We start from the raw sequence: 14,321 nt of genomic DNA on the forward strand, positions 1-14,321 counted from the left end.
GACTTTGTACCTTCATTTTGGAAAAAAAAAGTTGTGATTTATGTAAGCGTAAAATTTGTTGTTGTTGCTTGAAAGTAATATCAGAATATAGTGTGGCCAAGAAGCTGAAAGGAACTTCCAAGGAATTAAACCAGTTGATATCAACCTAGGCCTAATTTCTATTGAATAAATTCAGAGTATTTTCAGAAACTACTCAGAATTGAGAGACCACATTGATTTTTAGCTAAAACCTATCAGATATTTATAATATTCTTAAAACAATGTTAATTATTTTGAATCATCGGTTCCCTCTTGATTACTGTTACTCAAACATACTTGACCCAGCATAAAAAATAAACTTATATTAGGATCCAGATACACACATACACACACATACACACACATACACACATGTAAAATCACACAACTAACAAGCTAAAGATTTATAGCAGAATACTTATAGTACTTGAAATATGTCAATATGTCTATTCTGTTGATTTTATTTCATTTATGTACCAGAGACCTGTGATTTGAAAAATATAACAGTTCCTTTTAAGAGAATTATAAATTTGGAAACTCCAAAGGACTGCTGATATTTGAGAACAAAGGGTTAAATATTTATATTATAGATTTTTATTTAAAAAAGAACTGTTTCATTAGTATGAGACAGAGTCAATTCTTTACAAGATTTCTGAGAGCAAACAAACACTCATGAAATATATAGAAACAAAGTAATTGATCAAATATTCTTCCCTTAGGTACCAGGAAAAGTCAAAACTGGTCAAATTACAGCAAATGTTTAGGTCATCCCCACTCATAAATAACATCTTTTTTAGGTAGACATTTCTATCTTTGAATGTTTGAATTTATAAACTTGAAATAAAACTTGCTGATGTTGTGGTTAAATTATTTAATTACGCTCACTGGCAAAACTTTGGCTTCATCTAACTTGTTGATTTTTCTCAACTGGAAGAACATAGAACCCAAACCCAGGATCACAAATATTTAATAATTTACTCTAGTATCTTTTGTAAACCTTCTAAATCTCAATTTCCTCATTTTAAAAATGGACTAATGATTAAACAAAATTATGAGAGCAAAGAATGTAGCATAATTATTAGCAAGTATGTAAATGATAGTAAATATTATTATTGTTAAAAAAAGTTTCAGCTGAACGTTGGTGATTTCATTAAACCGCTTTTTAAAAAATAAACAATTATAGCCCCTAGATTTCATCTGAATTTCTGTTTTTTTTTAATCTCAGATATGGATTATAAGTAAACTACTGGTATATCACCTTTTATGATCCAGTCTTCTGTACCTCTAATAGCCATTTTTTTTTTTTTAAGGAAGGAGAGATAAAAAATTTGAATGGTGAGGATAAGTCCTTAAGTTAAAACACACACATGCTGAGAACACACTTATCTACTGTTGTGATAATATGTATCTGTCATTCTTCTAATTCTAACATATTAATGTTAAATAAATGTCACATTTAAATTTTATTTATTCTTTGGGTTGGCAGATTCTAGTCCCATATGCTTTTTTTCCCTTCTTTTTCACTATTGCATATTAGGAAGAGCTGTTCTAATATGCAAAACTGACATCTTGTACTTTTTGTATTCAAAAGATCATATGATTCAAAAGATCACATTTTTATATCAGAATAGGTAATGCTTTAATGAAATATTAACTTATACATTTACTTTTTTAAATAAATCTATTGATTAAATTTATTCTAAAAATATTAAACAAATTACCAACATTTGTGGATTAAGTGGATATTTGCTTTTGTGGGACCATTTGGAATGTGACTTGAGTGGTGCCATTTCTGGGTTTGCTTAGGTGGACTTTTAAATCATATACATGCACTACTAGAAGTCTAGAAATGGATGTAATATAACATTGGATAATCACTCTTGACAAATTCCAAATTTTTTCCAATATTTATATATGTATATTTTTATATTTAATTTAATTGTATATTTTAAATTTATTTGTGAACATTTCAAAAGTACACAAAAAGATATAAAATAATTGGTTTAAATATTTTAAAACTTACCAAAGTCTTTTTATTGCCATGTTTCATTTTTTTCTAGTAGAATTCAATTGATTTACTTAAAAGGAAAAGACTGAAACATTTAAAAAGCTTTGGGAGAAAAAATAATTATCTTAAAAAACTGCATTTGAAACAGTGTCAGTAAGTCCCCAACATGCAGAAATAATTTTCCCTTTAAATAAATATGAAAACTAGGGGCATATTTCTCATTGGTACACTGCATTTCATAGGGAAAAATTCACATTTGTTCATATAACTGGAATCTGCAAATTAAAATATTTAAAATGTATGGTAGAAATTTTGAAATTTCATATAGTGAACTTCTGAGAATATTTTAAAGTATTGTCTCAAAATCTAAGGTAAAGGGCTGGGATCGTAGCCCAGTAGTGGAGAGCTTACCTCTCTCATGTGAGGCAATGGGGTTTGATCCTCAGCACCACATAAAAGTAAATAAACAAAATAAAGATATTGTATCCATATAAACTAAAAACAATAGAAAATCTAAGGTAAAATACACAATCATTTCAACTTACTGTTGATTTTTTTTTAAAAAATTAAATTACTAACAAAGAAAACTTCATTTTAGAACATTTAAAAAAGCAATATTTTATCATTTTATTTAATAGTCATAAGTTTTTAATAGTCATGAGTCACTCAGCTCAATAAATTGAAAAATAAAATATGGAAACCAAAAACTTTGCTCTTTACCATGGAATACATGACTCACGGCAAAACATGTTAATTTGATACTCTGTGACATGGTATATCATAGACATACCTCTACAATGTATATGTCAAAAACTAATAGCATGAACTATTTGGGATATTTTTCTAGGGATATTAGTTTCGCAAATTTGAAAATGAAAAAAATTTAAGCACTCTACCGCAGTTTTGAGGCCCTGAATAAAATTTGTTTAGAAAGAAATTCATTAAATTCACTTTCATACATACAGAGAAAAGAATCTAATAGTAATGGACTGTTATATCTATTTGTGATGAAGCAGTTTGGGAAAGTTTTTTGTTTGTTTTTGCATTCTACATTATTTTTTTTGAAATAAGGGGCATACATATGTTTGATTTTTGAATGAAAATTAACAATGGAAAATTCAGTTCTAAATTTTGATTATTGGAGTAAGGCTAATTAAGAATGTGATTTGAGAAAAATCAAGCTTTTTCTTCTGGTCTTGGCTTCTTAGCCTTGGTTTCATTAAAGGGATCTAAAGATGCTTGTTTCCTTTTTTGTTCTTTTTCCTATATTGTCTCTTTCACTTTGCCTTTAGAAATAGATAGGGTCAATCCTATCTATATTTGGACATTATACCACATGCGTCTCTGTGAGGCTAGACAGAGAATATATTATTAAAGGGAAAAAATGTATCTGCTAAAAATGTAAGACACAAATCATTCCCTTAGCTTGGCACTAAAGAGACTTAAGCAGATTCTTTAAAAGCTGTTCTGCTCCAAGCCCCACACAAGTACTTACTTGTCTAATCCTATATATCTATAGGATATAAACATTATATATCTATAATGTTTATTAGTCTTGAGGAAGCAATTTTTATGGTAATTAACATTTTAATGCTTACTTTTTAATCTTTTTCTATTTTGAGAGAACCAGTTGAAAAGTGATCTCAATATGTGTTCTTATATACATATGAATATTTTGGTTCTGCACTCTGGATAACATGGAGAAATCTACTCTATTCTAAGTAATAAATTCTATACTATAAACATCATGCTATTAATATTTTAGCATATATTAACAGACTAATATTATCTTTGAATATATATTTCTTAAATACCAGCATATATGTAAACATAAATACTTATATTCCTATTTTTCTTGGTTATTATTTTTATCCTCTTTTTCAGATAATGCTTAGAGGATTCTGCAGCAATTCTTGGTATTGGACATATTCAAAATCCCTTCAACTTTTGCTCTCCTGCTTCACTGCCTTCCAGCTTTAACTCATTTTTGATCCCTTCAAATATTTTACATGATTTGCAATGGTTACATGAACTTTTGGGAAGTGGTATTTGCACCATCTCATACCTTATTTACTATGGCAATTTAAGGAAAAGAAGTTGGAAAAAGTTTCCAAAGCATTATTTTAAAAAATGAATCTCATTGTGAAGCTTCGGAGAAGTTTTCGAACACTGATTGTTCTCTTAGCTACCTTCTGCTTGGTGAGCATTGTCATTTCTGCCTATTTCCTCTACTCTGGCTACAAGCAGGAAATGGCCCTTATTGAAACCACTGCAGAAGCAGAATGTGCTGACATCAAAATTCTACCTTATCGGTCAATGGAGTTGAAAACAGTGAAACCTATCGATACATCCAAAACTGACCCTACCATCCTCCTCTTTGTGGAGAGCCAGTACTCTCAACTCGGTCAAGATATCATAGCTATCTTGGAGTCCAGCCGATTTCAGTACCACATGGTCATTGCCCCTGGTAAGGGAGATATACCTCCCCTTACAGACAGTGGCAAAGGGAAGTACACATTAGTTATTTATGAAAATATCTTGAAGTATGTTAGCATGGACTCATGGAACCGAGAGCTTTTAGAAAAATACTGTGTGGAATACAGTGTTAGTATAATTGGTTTTCATAAAGCCAATGAGAACATCTTGCCAAGTACACAATTGAAAGGCTTTCCACTAAACCTCTTCAATAATCTAGCTCTGAAGGACTGTTTTGTCAATCCTCAGTCTCCTTTGCTGCATATTACCAAAGCCCCCAAGGTTGAGAAAGGTCCTCTTCCTGGGGAAGACTGGACTGTTTTCCAGTATAATCATTCAACCTACCAGCCTGTCCTTTTAACTGAATTACAGACAGAAAAATCCCCATCACCCTTGTCCAGCAAAATACTCTATGCGACTGTAATTCAGGACCTAGGTCTTCATGATGGAATTCAGCGAGTTCTTTTTGGCAACAACTTGAATTTTTGGTTACACAAGCTCATCTTCATAGATGCCATCTCCTTCTTGTCAGGAAAGAGGCTGACATTGTCCTTGGATAGGTACATCCTTGTGGACATTGATGACATCTTTGTTGGGAAGGAGGGAACAAGGATGAATGTCAAAGATGTAAAGGTAAGAACATTTATAAATCACATCATAATTTACTCACTAACTTTGTGGTATTGATAAAATATAATTTTAAATATCGTAGACTCCTAATCACTGAAATTTTAAGGTAAAGTTTTTTTTAAGTAAAACAGGCACTTAAAAATATTAAACTAAGCCTTAAGCATTACACACACAGACACACACACACACACACACACACACAGAGAGAGAGAGAGAGAGAGAGAGAGAGAGAGAGAGACAGACAGACAGAGAGAGAGAGGAGAGAGATGCACACACATGAAATATGTGCAAGCTCCAGACTAGAAGCTTCATGAGGAAACCCAAATAAATATCCCAAAATGTAACTGAATTCAATCTTCTTGCCTCTGGTTATGCTTTGCCTATTCCAGCTAAAACCTCTCAGAACAGATTCCATTATTTTGCCATGTGTGGCAGTTTATAGCAATGAGACTGATACAGTCATAGAATTCTGTTTCTGAACTCATCACCCTATATAGGCATAGGGTTTGATCATGATGGTTGAAGTACAAGAAGTGACAACAACCCAAGACTTTTCTGTAACTTCAAGAAAGCCTAGCGTTTGCTAGTATAAAACGCCCATGCACTTGAAAACATAGATCAAAACAAGATAGTTTTAGAAGGTCTTGGCCTCAGGAAACTCCCATTATTCTCTCTATTAATTTATCCCATTATTTTGTGCAATCCAATAGTGTTACTGGCAGCTCATCTAGGTTATGATCAATTGACTGCATAACAGATCCATCCTATAGTTGTTATTAGATAAAGAAAAAGCTAACTATGGAACTGGGCATCATGATGCAATGTCCATAGTCTTAGTTACTTGAGAAACTAAGGTAGGAAGATGGCTTGAGTTTATGACTTTAAGAACTTCCTTGGAAAACATAATGAGACACTGCTTAAAACAAAAAATCTCTCTTTTTTAAAATCCCATTTCAACATTCTTATATGCTTTCTCACCTGGTCTATCTTGTGCTATATCCAGCTAAATTGATTCTGTAAAGAATTTAGCAAACATAAACAAAAATAAGGGAACACAAATTAGAATTGTAAAAGAACCAAAGATTGTTAAGATTTTATCTCTTTTGATTTTTTTGTTATTATTAAGATTAAATCTGGATACTATTTCAAAATAAATGCTTTTTCTTTCCCATCCTAAAACTTTACGACCACTATTAGACAACATGCTTAAAACCAATAAAACAAATTCACTTTTAAAAATTCTTCAAAGAACATATGGACCAGTGAAATGTTTTAAAAGTGCCACTGAATGAAGCGCTGCTTCACTTTGATCCAAAGGCTTCATTTAGGGACTGCTACAAAGGGTTAAATGACCACAGTTGAATTCTGTCTGGATTTTTCTTGTTCTTTTTTTTTTTCTTTTCTTACTTTTTCTAATAATATAAATTTATTTCATATAAATATTAATGTTTTAGTCAGCTTTTTCACTGCTGAGACTTGGGGACCCAATCAAAACAATTGTAGAGGAGGAAAGGTTTATTTGAGTGCTTACAGTTTCAGAGGTCTCAATCCAGAGTCAGCAGACTCCATTCCTCTGGGTTCAGCTGCAGAGGGAAGCGGCTCCTTCATGATCAGGAAACAGAGAGAAAGAGATTTCTACTTGCCAGATAGGAGTATATACACCAGAGCCATGCCTCAATTCCCACCTCCTTCAGCCACACCCTACCATTTGAATTACCTCTCAATTAATCCCTATCAGGATTAAATCACTGATTGGGTTAAGACTCTTAACAACCCAATCGTTTCACCTCTGAACCTTTTTGTATTGTCTCATTTGTGAGCTTTTGGGGGACATCTCAGATCCAAACCATAAGAACTAGTTTTATTTCCGTTTTGCAGTCATTTTGGAAGCCCGTGACCTCTTTGTCACGGGCTTCCAAAAGTTCCTTAAGTGTTTGATTCCTAACCTGAAACCCTTAAAGACAGGGTTTTCTAGTTTCAATCCAAGGAATAATGTGAATTAAAAAGCTTTTTATAATTCTAAGCAAAGTTGACAACTCAAATTTAGCTATGACACTTTTTCTCAATAGAAAAACAAACAACTATTCACCAGTACTATTAAACTAAATTGCATTATTCCAAAGAAAATTTAAAAATAACAAAACTTAACAAAGGCTTGAGGATTTCACATGTAGGGAGAGAATGAAAAGTTTGTATGGATGTATAGATATGCATTACTGTGTATATACACACAAGCAAAGATGTACATATGTGTTAAATGCTACATAAAATAATATTTAATGTATAAAACATAGGTTAATTTAACTGTCACCTTGAGAAAAATATTTTCATCTTTTTTGTTTGTTCCTGGATACTCTCAGAAATAATTTCTGTTTTCTTTTTCTTTTTTTTGTGGTGCTGGGGATTGAATCCAGAGTTTTGTATATGCAAGGCAAGCATTCTACCAACTGAGCTATATATCCAGCCCCAGAAATGATTTTTTAATTTATTTTTATTCTTTATTTCACATTTAAAAATTACGTATATTATTAGATACAACATGATGTTTAGATACATGTATATGTGTATAGCTCATGCATGTTAAATTTAGCTAATTAACATGTATTTCACAAACAATTTTTTTTTGGTAAGGAGACTTAAAATGACTCTATAGTGATTTTTAATGGAATCACACTGTATTTACCATGTTATACAACAGAACTCTTGAATTTGTCCTTTCTGTCTGAAATTTGTATCCTGTGATGAATATTTTCTTCACCTCCAGGCCCCTTATCTCCTGGTAACCACATTTCTACTCTCTATTTCCATGTACTCAACGATTTTTCATGCTTCATATAAATGTGATGCAACAGTTCTCTTTCTGTACATTGTTTACTTCACTTAACAAAATCCATGCTGTTGAAAATGGCAGGACTTCCTTCTTTCTAGAAAATGAATAATATTCTATTGTGTGTATTTATATTATATTTTCTTTATTCATTCATTCATTGATGGATACTTAATTGGATGCCAGATTTAGGTAATTGTGAATACTGCTGCAATGAACAAGGAAGTGTAGTTATACCTTAATTCATTGATTTTCAGTTTGCTTTACATAAACTTAGAAATGTAATTCATGGATCATATAATAATTCCATTTTTAATTTTTAAGAACTTTCATGCTTTGTCCATGACTACTATCAAATTTGCATTCCTGCTGAATATATAGGAGCACTCCCTTTTCTCCACAGCTTCACCAAAATTTGTTACTGTTATCATTGTTAATAAATAACATTGTTAATTTTTAATAATAGTCATTCTATCGAACATAAGGTAATAGATATCTCACTATCGCTATTTTTTGTCATTTTTCCTGATGATTAGTGCAAATCTTGACAAATTATTTCAGCTATTATTTTTAATAATTTTGTCTTTTAGCTTTCATAAATAAGTGATTCACATTCTACCATTACAATATTAGACAATTCTGAACTTGACTATGAGTAATCACCAATTTTTGTATTTGATTTTTATTTCGTTTTTATTGTTTGGATAAATATGATTTTTACTGGAAAGAATTTTAAATTATGTGTAGAAAAATTCTGTATGTCTCATGTTCTTCATTCTTAGGTTCCTTTTCTGACCATATGACATTTAGTCAAGTACTAGTAGATGGGGCTAAATCTAACCCCCTGGTCTTCTACAGCCATTTTCTAGAGCAAGGGTTTTGCATATCTACTGATATATTTTCATGTTATTTTGAAATAGAGGACAGAGATATTCTGTTCCTTAATAACAATTGAGGGAAATAGAAGTATTATTAATGATGATTCTTGATATTTGGACTATACTTGGAGCACATCCAATTTGACTAGAATGAGGGAGCATTTAACAATAAATATAGACATAGTCCTGTCTCCACAGTACCACTTAATACTGTCAAAACACAAATATACATACACTCACATCAGCACATTTTCATTTGAGCCCAAATTCCTACATTGAGATGAAATTATGGATCATACAATTAATGAGTAAACATTCTTAAAGTACAGCATTTTGATATTGTGAACAGTACGTGAGTTTTCTTAACTGAACTTGAAAACCCCATTTTTTTCTAATATGCAGTTCTGCCTTTCTTAACCAACTATATATGCCTCTACTTTCTTTGTAGAACCTTTCATGCTTTATCTCATTTTATCATGCCTCTCCCAACCAAAGCCTCTGAGATAGAAATTAATGTACCCTTTTATAAATCAAGCAAAATTAAGCTCAGTTTCCATAACTATCATCTGATTGTAACAAAATTTTATTGTGTACATAAAAATTCAACATGTGAGAGAGAGTATTCATGTATGTAACCATTCAGAATCTAATTGTATCTTAAGAGATAGTAAAATACTAGCTATCAATGATCAGGACTCTGGTCATATTTTTTGACCCGGTAATATATCTGTATGTTCTGCAAGGCAATCACAAAGTACCTCCTGTGCATTTGAAGCCCATATATTGGCAAGATAATCTTAGGCTATCGAAAGTGATGTCTACACACTTGCATTTATTGTTTTCTGATTTGAAAACATCTCCTATTTTCATAATGGACTTAACTGCATGCATATAATGTTCATTTTAAAAGCAATGTCAGTTAGTTGAGCACAATGCATTCTTAGGGAGAGTAACATAAAAAAGGCCTATCCTGATTATTAAAAGAAAGAAAGAGAGAGAGAGAGAGAGAGAGAGAGAGAGAGAGAGAGAGAGAAAGAGAGAGAGAGAGAGAGAGAGAGAGAGAGAGAGAGAGAGAGAGGAAGGGAGGGAGGGAAAAAACTATATAATTTTTTTTTCTCATAGCCAAGTAGCCTGACTTCTATGGACAATTTTTCACTCTTGATTAGGATATTTAGTATAATCATAAGAGTTTGGTAGAATTAAGATGATATGTAGTTTTTTCATATTTCTCTAAGACAAAAGAAATACTATTTCCCATGAGAATTTTGAAGACTATGAAAATAGTGAAAGTAAGTTTATACATGGAGTGAAAATCAGATTTATTTTTGATTTTACAAACAATTTATGGGCTCTAATCAGTTCTCTGTTGCAAATTTCTCTGTTTGCACCAAATACCAGTTGTTAGTTCTTACATATGTTTGAGGAAATAGATTCATTTTTTCATTGTAAGTGTACTATGTGTAAGATTAAAAGACACTGTCTACTTAAGAAAATGAAACATTTCAATGTCCTGTATTCCAACCCAAACTTACATTTTCAAGGTCTATTCTTACTTCTTCTCAATATATATTATTTCTGTTAGACTTCCTATTGTCTATGGCTCAACTATGATTTTCTTATTTCTACCTTGACCTATTTTCTCAATTTCTATGCTTTCAAAAAATGTATTCATATTTCAATAGATATATCAAAGTAGAAGACTGTAGTGATTACTACAGCCCAGTAATTGTAAGAGGGGAGGATGGGTAGTGGGAGGTCAGATAATGGACACCAAAATATAGTTAGACTGCAGGAAGTTCTGCTGTTCTGTACCACTGCAGGGTGATTGTAGCTTTCAACAACCTTTTATGTATTTTATTACCACATAGAAGATTGGAGCTTGAAATCTCAAAATATAAAGAAATAATGAAACGAAATATTAATTACACTGATTAGATTACATATTGCATACATGCATTGAAATAAGTTTTAAGAACCCAAACTTTTAAAAAGGAATATCACAAGTTCTACTTCATTTGACAGTGTGACACATCCTCTAATGATCCCAGCATATGGTGATGTTTTTTTCGACCTCAGCCCCTGAAAAATCACTGATCTTCTCTCTCACTTAGAATCTTCATTTACATGAGTTAACTACAAAATTAGGTGGTGAAAAGCATTTTCTTGTACATTTAATTATGTAAAAGTATGGTTTAAAAAGGAATGGTTGGTATGTTCTTGAAGGAATCCAGACTTGATACATAGCAAACCATTGTATATTTAGCAATGTAGAAGAGTATAGCCTTTGGGATTGGTAGATGACCCCGTCAGCCAGTCAAGCAAGCATCATCTAGAATTTCTTTGACAGATTCTAGGCAGGTGACCTGGCATTCAGTCAGAAAGTATAGGGAAAGAACTGGGCAGTGGCCAAGGCTTGTTGTAATTAGCATTTATCAAAGATATCTGTGGGTAATATGGAATCTCTGGAGTCAGGTTTGTAGGCAGGTTCTTCTCCTAGAGAAAAAAGCTCAGAAGACAGTGGCTTAGTCCCATAGGAATGTGATATTTGAGAACATGGGACAACATGTAGTTCATTATAGGACATGTGACAGGGAATCTGGAGAGCAGGAAGTCAGTCATAGCAACAACCCTGGGCAGGAGAGATGTCAGAAGACTCTTGAAAGTGCATTCCTAATATCCTGACCAAGTGCTCCTAAGATATCTGTTGTCAAGAGGGATTGTATTGAGAACTTTCTAGATTCTTTAGGTGCCTGCTTATGAGAATTAGATATACTATTTGAAGACCCTCAAGTGAATCAAGAAGAAAAGAATGGTTCATTTTCCACATAAACACAGAGACTCGTTGTATCAATTAAAATCTTTTAGTAATAGAGTTTGGCTTAGTTCACAAGAGAAGTTCCATATCAGGTATTTTGGCAGAGTTGTTAGTGATCTCCAAACAACCTCAAACTTGCTCAGAAGAGTATATATTTAATCATAATTTTCTTTCTTTTAGTTAAAATCCCAATATAAGTGTTTATTTTTTTTCTTATGAATTCATTCAAATAGAACCATATACTTAACTCTGTCAGTGGAAAGACAAATATTCTCTTATGGAAGCAAGTAGGTTCTTTCTCCACTTAAACAATTGCCAAATTTTATATTAAAATTCACTTTTGAATAAGAATGAAAAAGGTGAGGAAATATGTACCATGAATACCTCCATCAAATTGGACATCCAACTACAAACATTTCTGTATCTCATAGTAAATTAATATAGTTTACTTGAATACCCAAATCATTTCTTACCCATTGGAGATTCTGTATATCATTTTTATTGTGGAGTACTCTATGATATATATAAAACATTCAATTCCTGGTTTGGGTAAATTAGGCAGGACGCATTCACAATGATCTACATTATAAGGTAGAATGCACTACATGTTATGACAGAATTATCTAAGACAATAGGAACAAAAGTACTATTTCAGAGACAAGAGAAGACATCATGGAGGAAGTAGCATTTGAGTTTTTAGTGATGGCTGGACATAGCAATGGCAAATTGAATTGGGGAGTGGTTTGGGCCAGTGGATGAGCTCAAGCTAAGCCTTGGTTGAAAATATTAGGACCACTTTTAAGAATGATAAGTTAGTTGTGGTTATTGAATGATATGATAAAGTAATTACATTGTGAAACTAAGCACTGTAGATGTTGGTTGTAGATAGGTTACAGAACACCTATCAATTTTAGGAAGTTCACTTTTAAATTTTGCTGAAAACACGGTACCATTTAAGTTGCTAAAGATTTTTAAACTAGAGGACATTATTAGAATTGATGTGTTAGGTTTCCATCACTGTGACTAAAATATCTGACAAGAACAATTTAGAGGAGGAAACATTTATTTTGTGTCCATTCATTGTTTCAGAGGTCTCAATTCATAGTCAGAGAATCCTATTGGTCTAGGCCTGACAGGCAAAACACCAAGGTGGATGGATAGTAGAGGAACACTTCCAGGAAGTAGAGATAGAGTTGGGGGAGTTAGAAACAAATAGTATAGTCCCCAAGTCATGCCCCCAGTTATCCTCCACCTTCAGCCATGCCCCACCCACCTGCTTACAGTTATCACTCAGTGTCTGCTCAAATGTTTATACCAACAAATGAATTGCTACACTGATGAAGTTACAGGTCTCACAATCTAATTATTTCACCTCTTGCATTAACACAGAACCATTGGCAGGATATCTTATACTCAAACCATATAGTTAGGATTGAACAAAAAAAAATTTTTGCATCAGGGATATGTTATTGAGGAAATAAGTAATAAATTTATTAACAACCATGCAATCATGTTAGTTATTATAACTTTTATAATATAGTATTTATTTAGCATATTAAATATGCTGAGCAAGTGCTAATCAAATACAGGCACATAACACTAATAGGTTAATATTTTGTACATCTTCTGAATAAATAAAATGAGGCTCAGAAATATTAAGATATTTCTATAGAATCTGGCTAATAAGTAGTAGAATAAGAAACAAACCCAGAACATATCTGTCTTGAATATTTAAACTTACTTTTAGGAAACAATAGCTTGAGGTTGAGTTTGAGTCTTAGCTCCAGCACTAAAATAGTTAACCTTGAATATATTTATTAACTTCAATCCTCAGACTACATATATAAGTATATATAGTCTATATAAAACATTTGTTATATATGTATATGTATATACATATATATATGTGTGTGTATATATATGTGTGTTTACCCATGTAAAGCAACCTAACTTGTAGTAGAGTATTGACCACTAAATGAGATAGGAGATAGGAGTAGAAAAGTGCCAGGACAGAGCTGTGCCATTAATGGACTTAGCTTCTCGGCAATAAGAATGAAAGGGGTAGATCAAGAGAGTCCATATTGAAGTAGAAGTGACAGAAACTGGACAAAGAAGGAGCAAAGGAGGTGGACATTTAGTGGTATCAATATTATTTTTAACTGGATGTGTCAACCAACATAGAGAATTGGGCAGCTGCAAAATATCAGAAAGATAAGAAGTTAGATTTAAATTGATGGTTTAAGGTCTATTTAACGTGGGACACTCATATTTTGGCCTTTGAAAGAAAAATCTAGATTATCTGATACTGTCAGGGCAACAGTGTACATTTAGGAATTATCAATTTCAATACTTGCAATCTCAGTGGTAACCACAAAAGGAACATAAATGAAATAAGTAGGAAAACCACCTGAATGAAACATTTGGGGGCTCCTGTAATAAATCCATAACCATTTAGTTTCATAGACAGGAATATTGTTTCATGAACCAAGATGACAGCAGTCCTGAAGACCACACATAAGACTTTCTTTGTCAATATGGAAGATAGCAAGAAGGCTCAGTGTATGCTGGAAGTCCTCCTCGGAGGTAGGAAGGAAGTGAGGGGTTAAAGGAATGCCTGATAGAACAGTGCCATGTTTTTGGAACAGAGAAGGTGCCATCACTCATGGAATT

At 32.4% G+C, this 14,321-nt stretch overlaps 1 protein-coding gene across 1 annotated transcript in view; it reads left to right on the forward strand.

Moving 5' to 3' along the window:
* Nucleotides 1-4,156: 4,156 nt before the first annotated feature.
* The window catches only part of LOC308654776 (bifunctional heparan sulfate N-deacetylase/N-sulfotransferase 4), a gene marked incomplete at both ends in the record, with an annotated part of 250,397 nt that continues 240,232 nt past the window's right edge, over nucleotides 4,157-14,321 (forward strand). The window contains one exon of the mRNA XM_081304425.1: nucleotides 4,157-5,134. Within this exon, the coding sequence (XP_081160551.1) occupies nucleotides 4,157-5,134 (978 nt within the window). The remainder of the gene's footprint in view (nucleotides 5,135-14,321) is intronic.

The sequence above is a fragment of the Spermophilus citellus genome (genome assembly GCF_964194105.1).
Source record: "Spermophilus citellus genome assembly, chromosome: 8".
Classification (NCBI taxonomy): domain Eukaryota; kingdom Metazoa; phylum Chordata; class Mammalia; order Rodentia; family Sciuridae; genus Spermophilus; species Spermophilus citellus.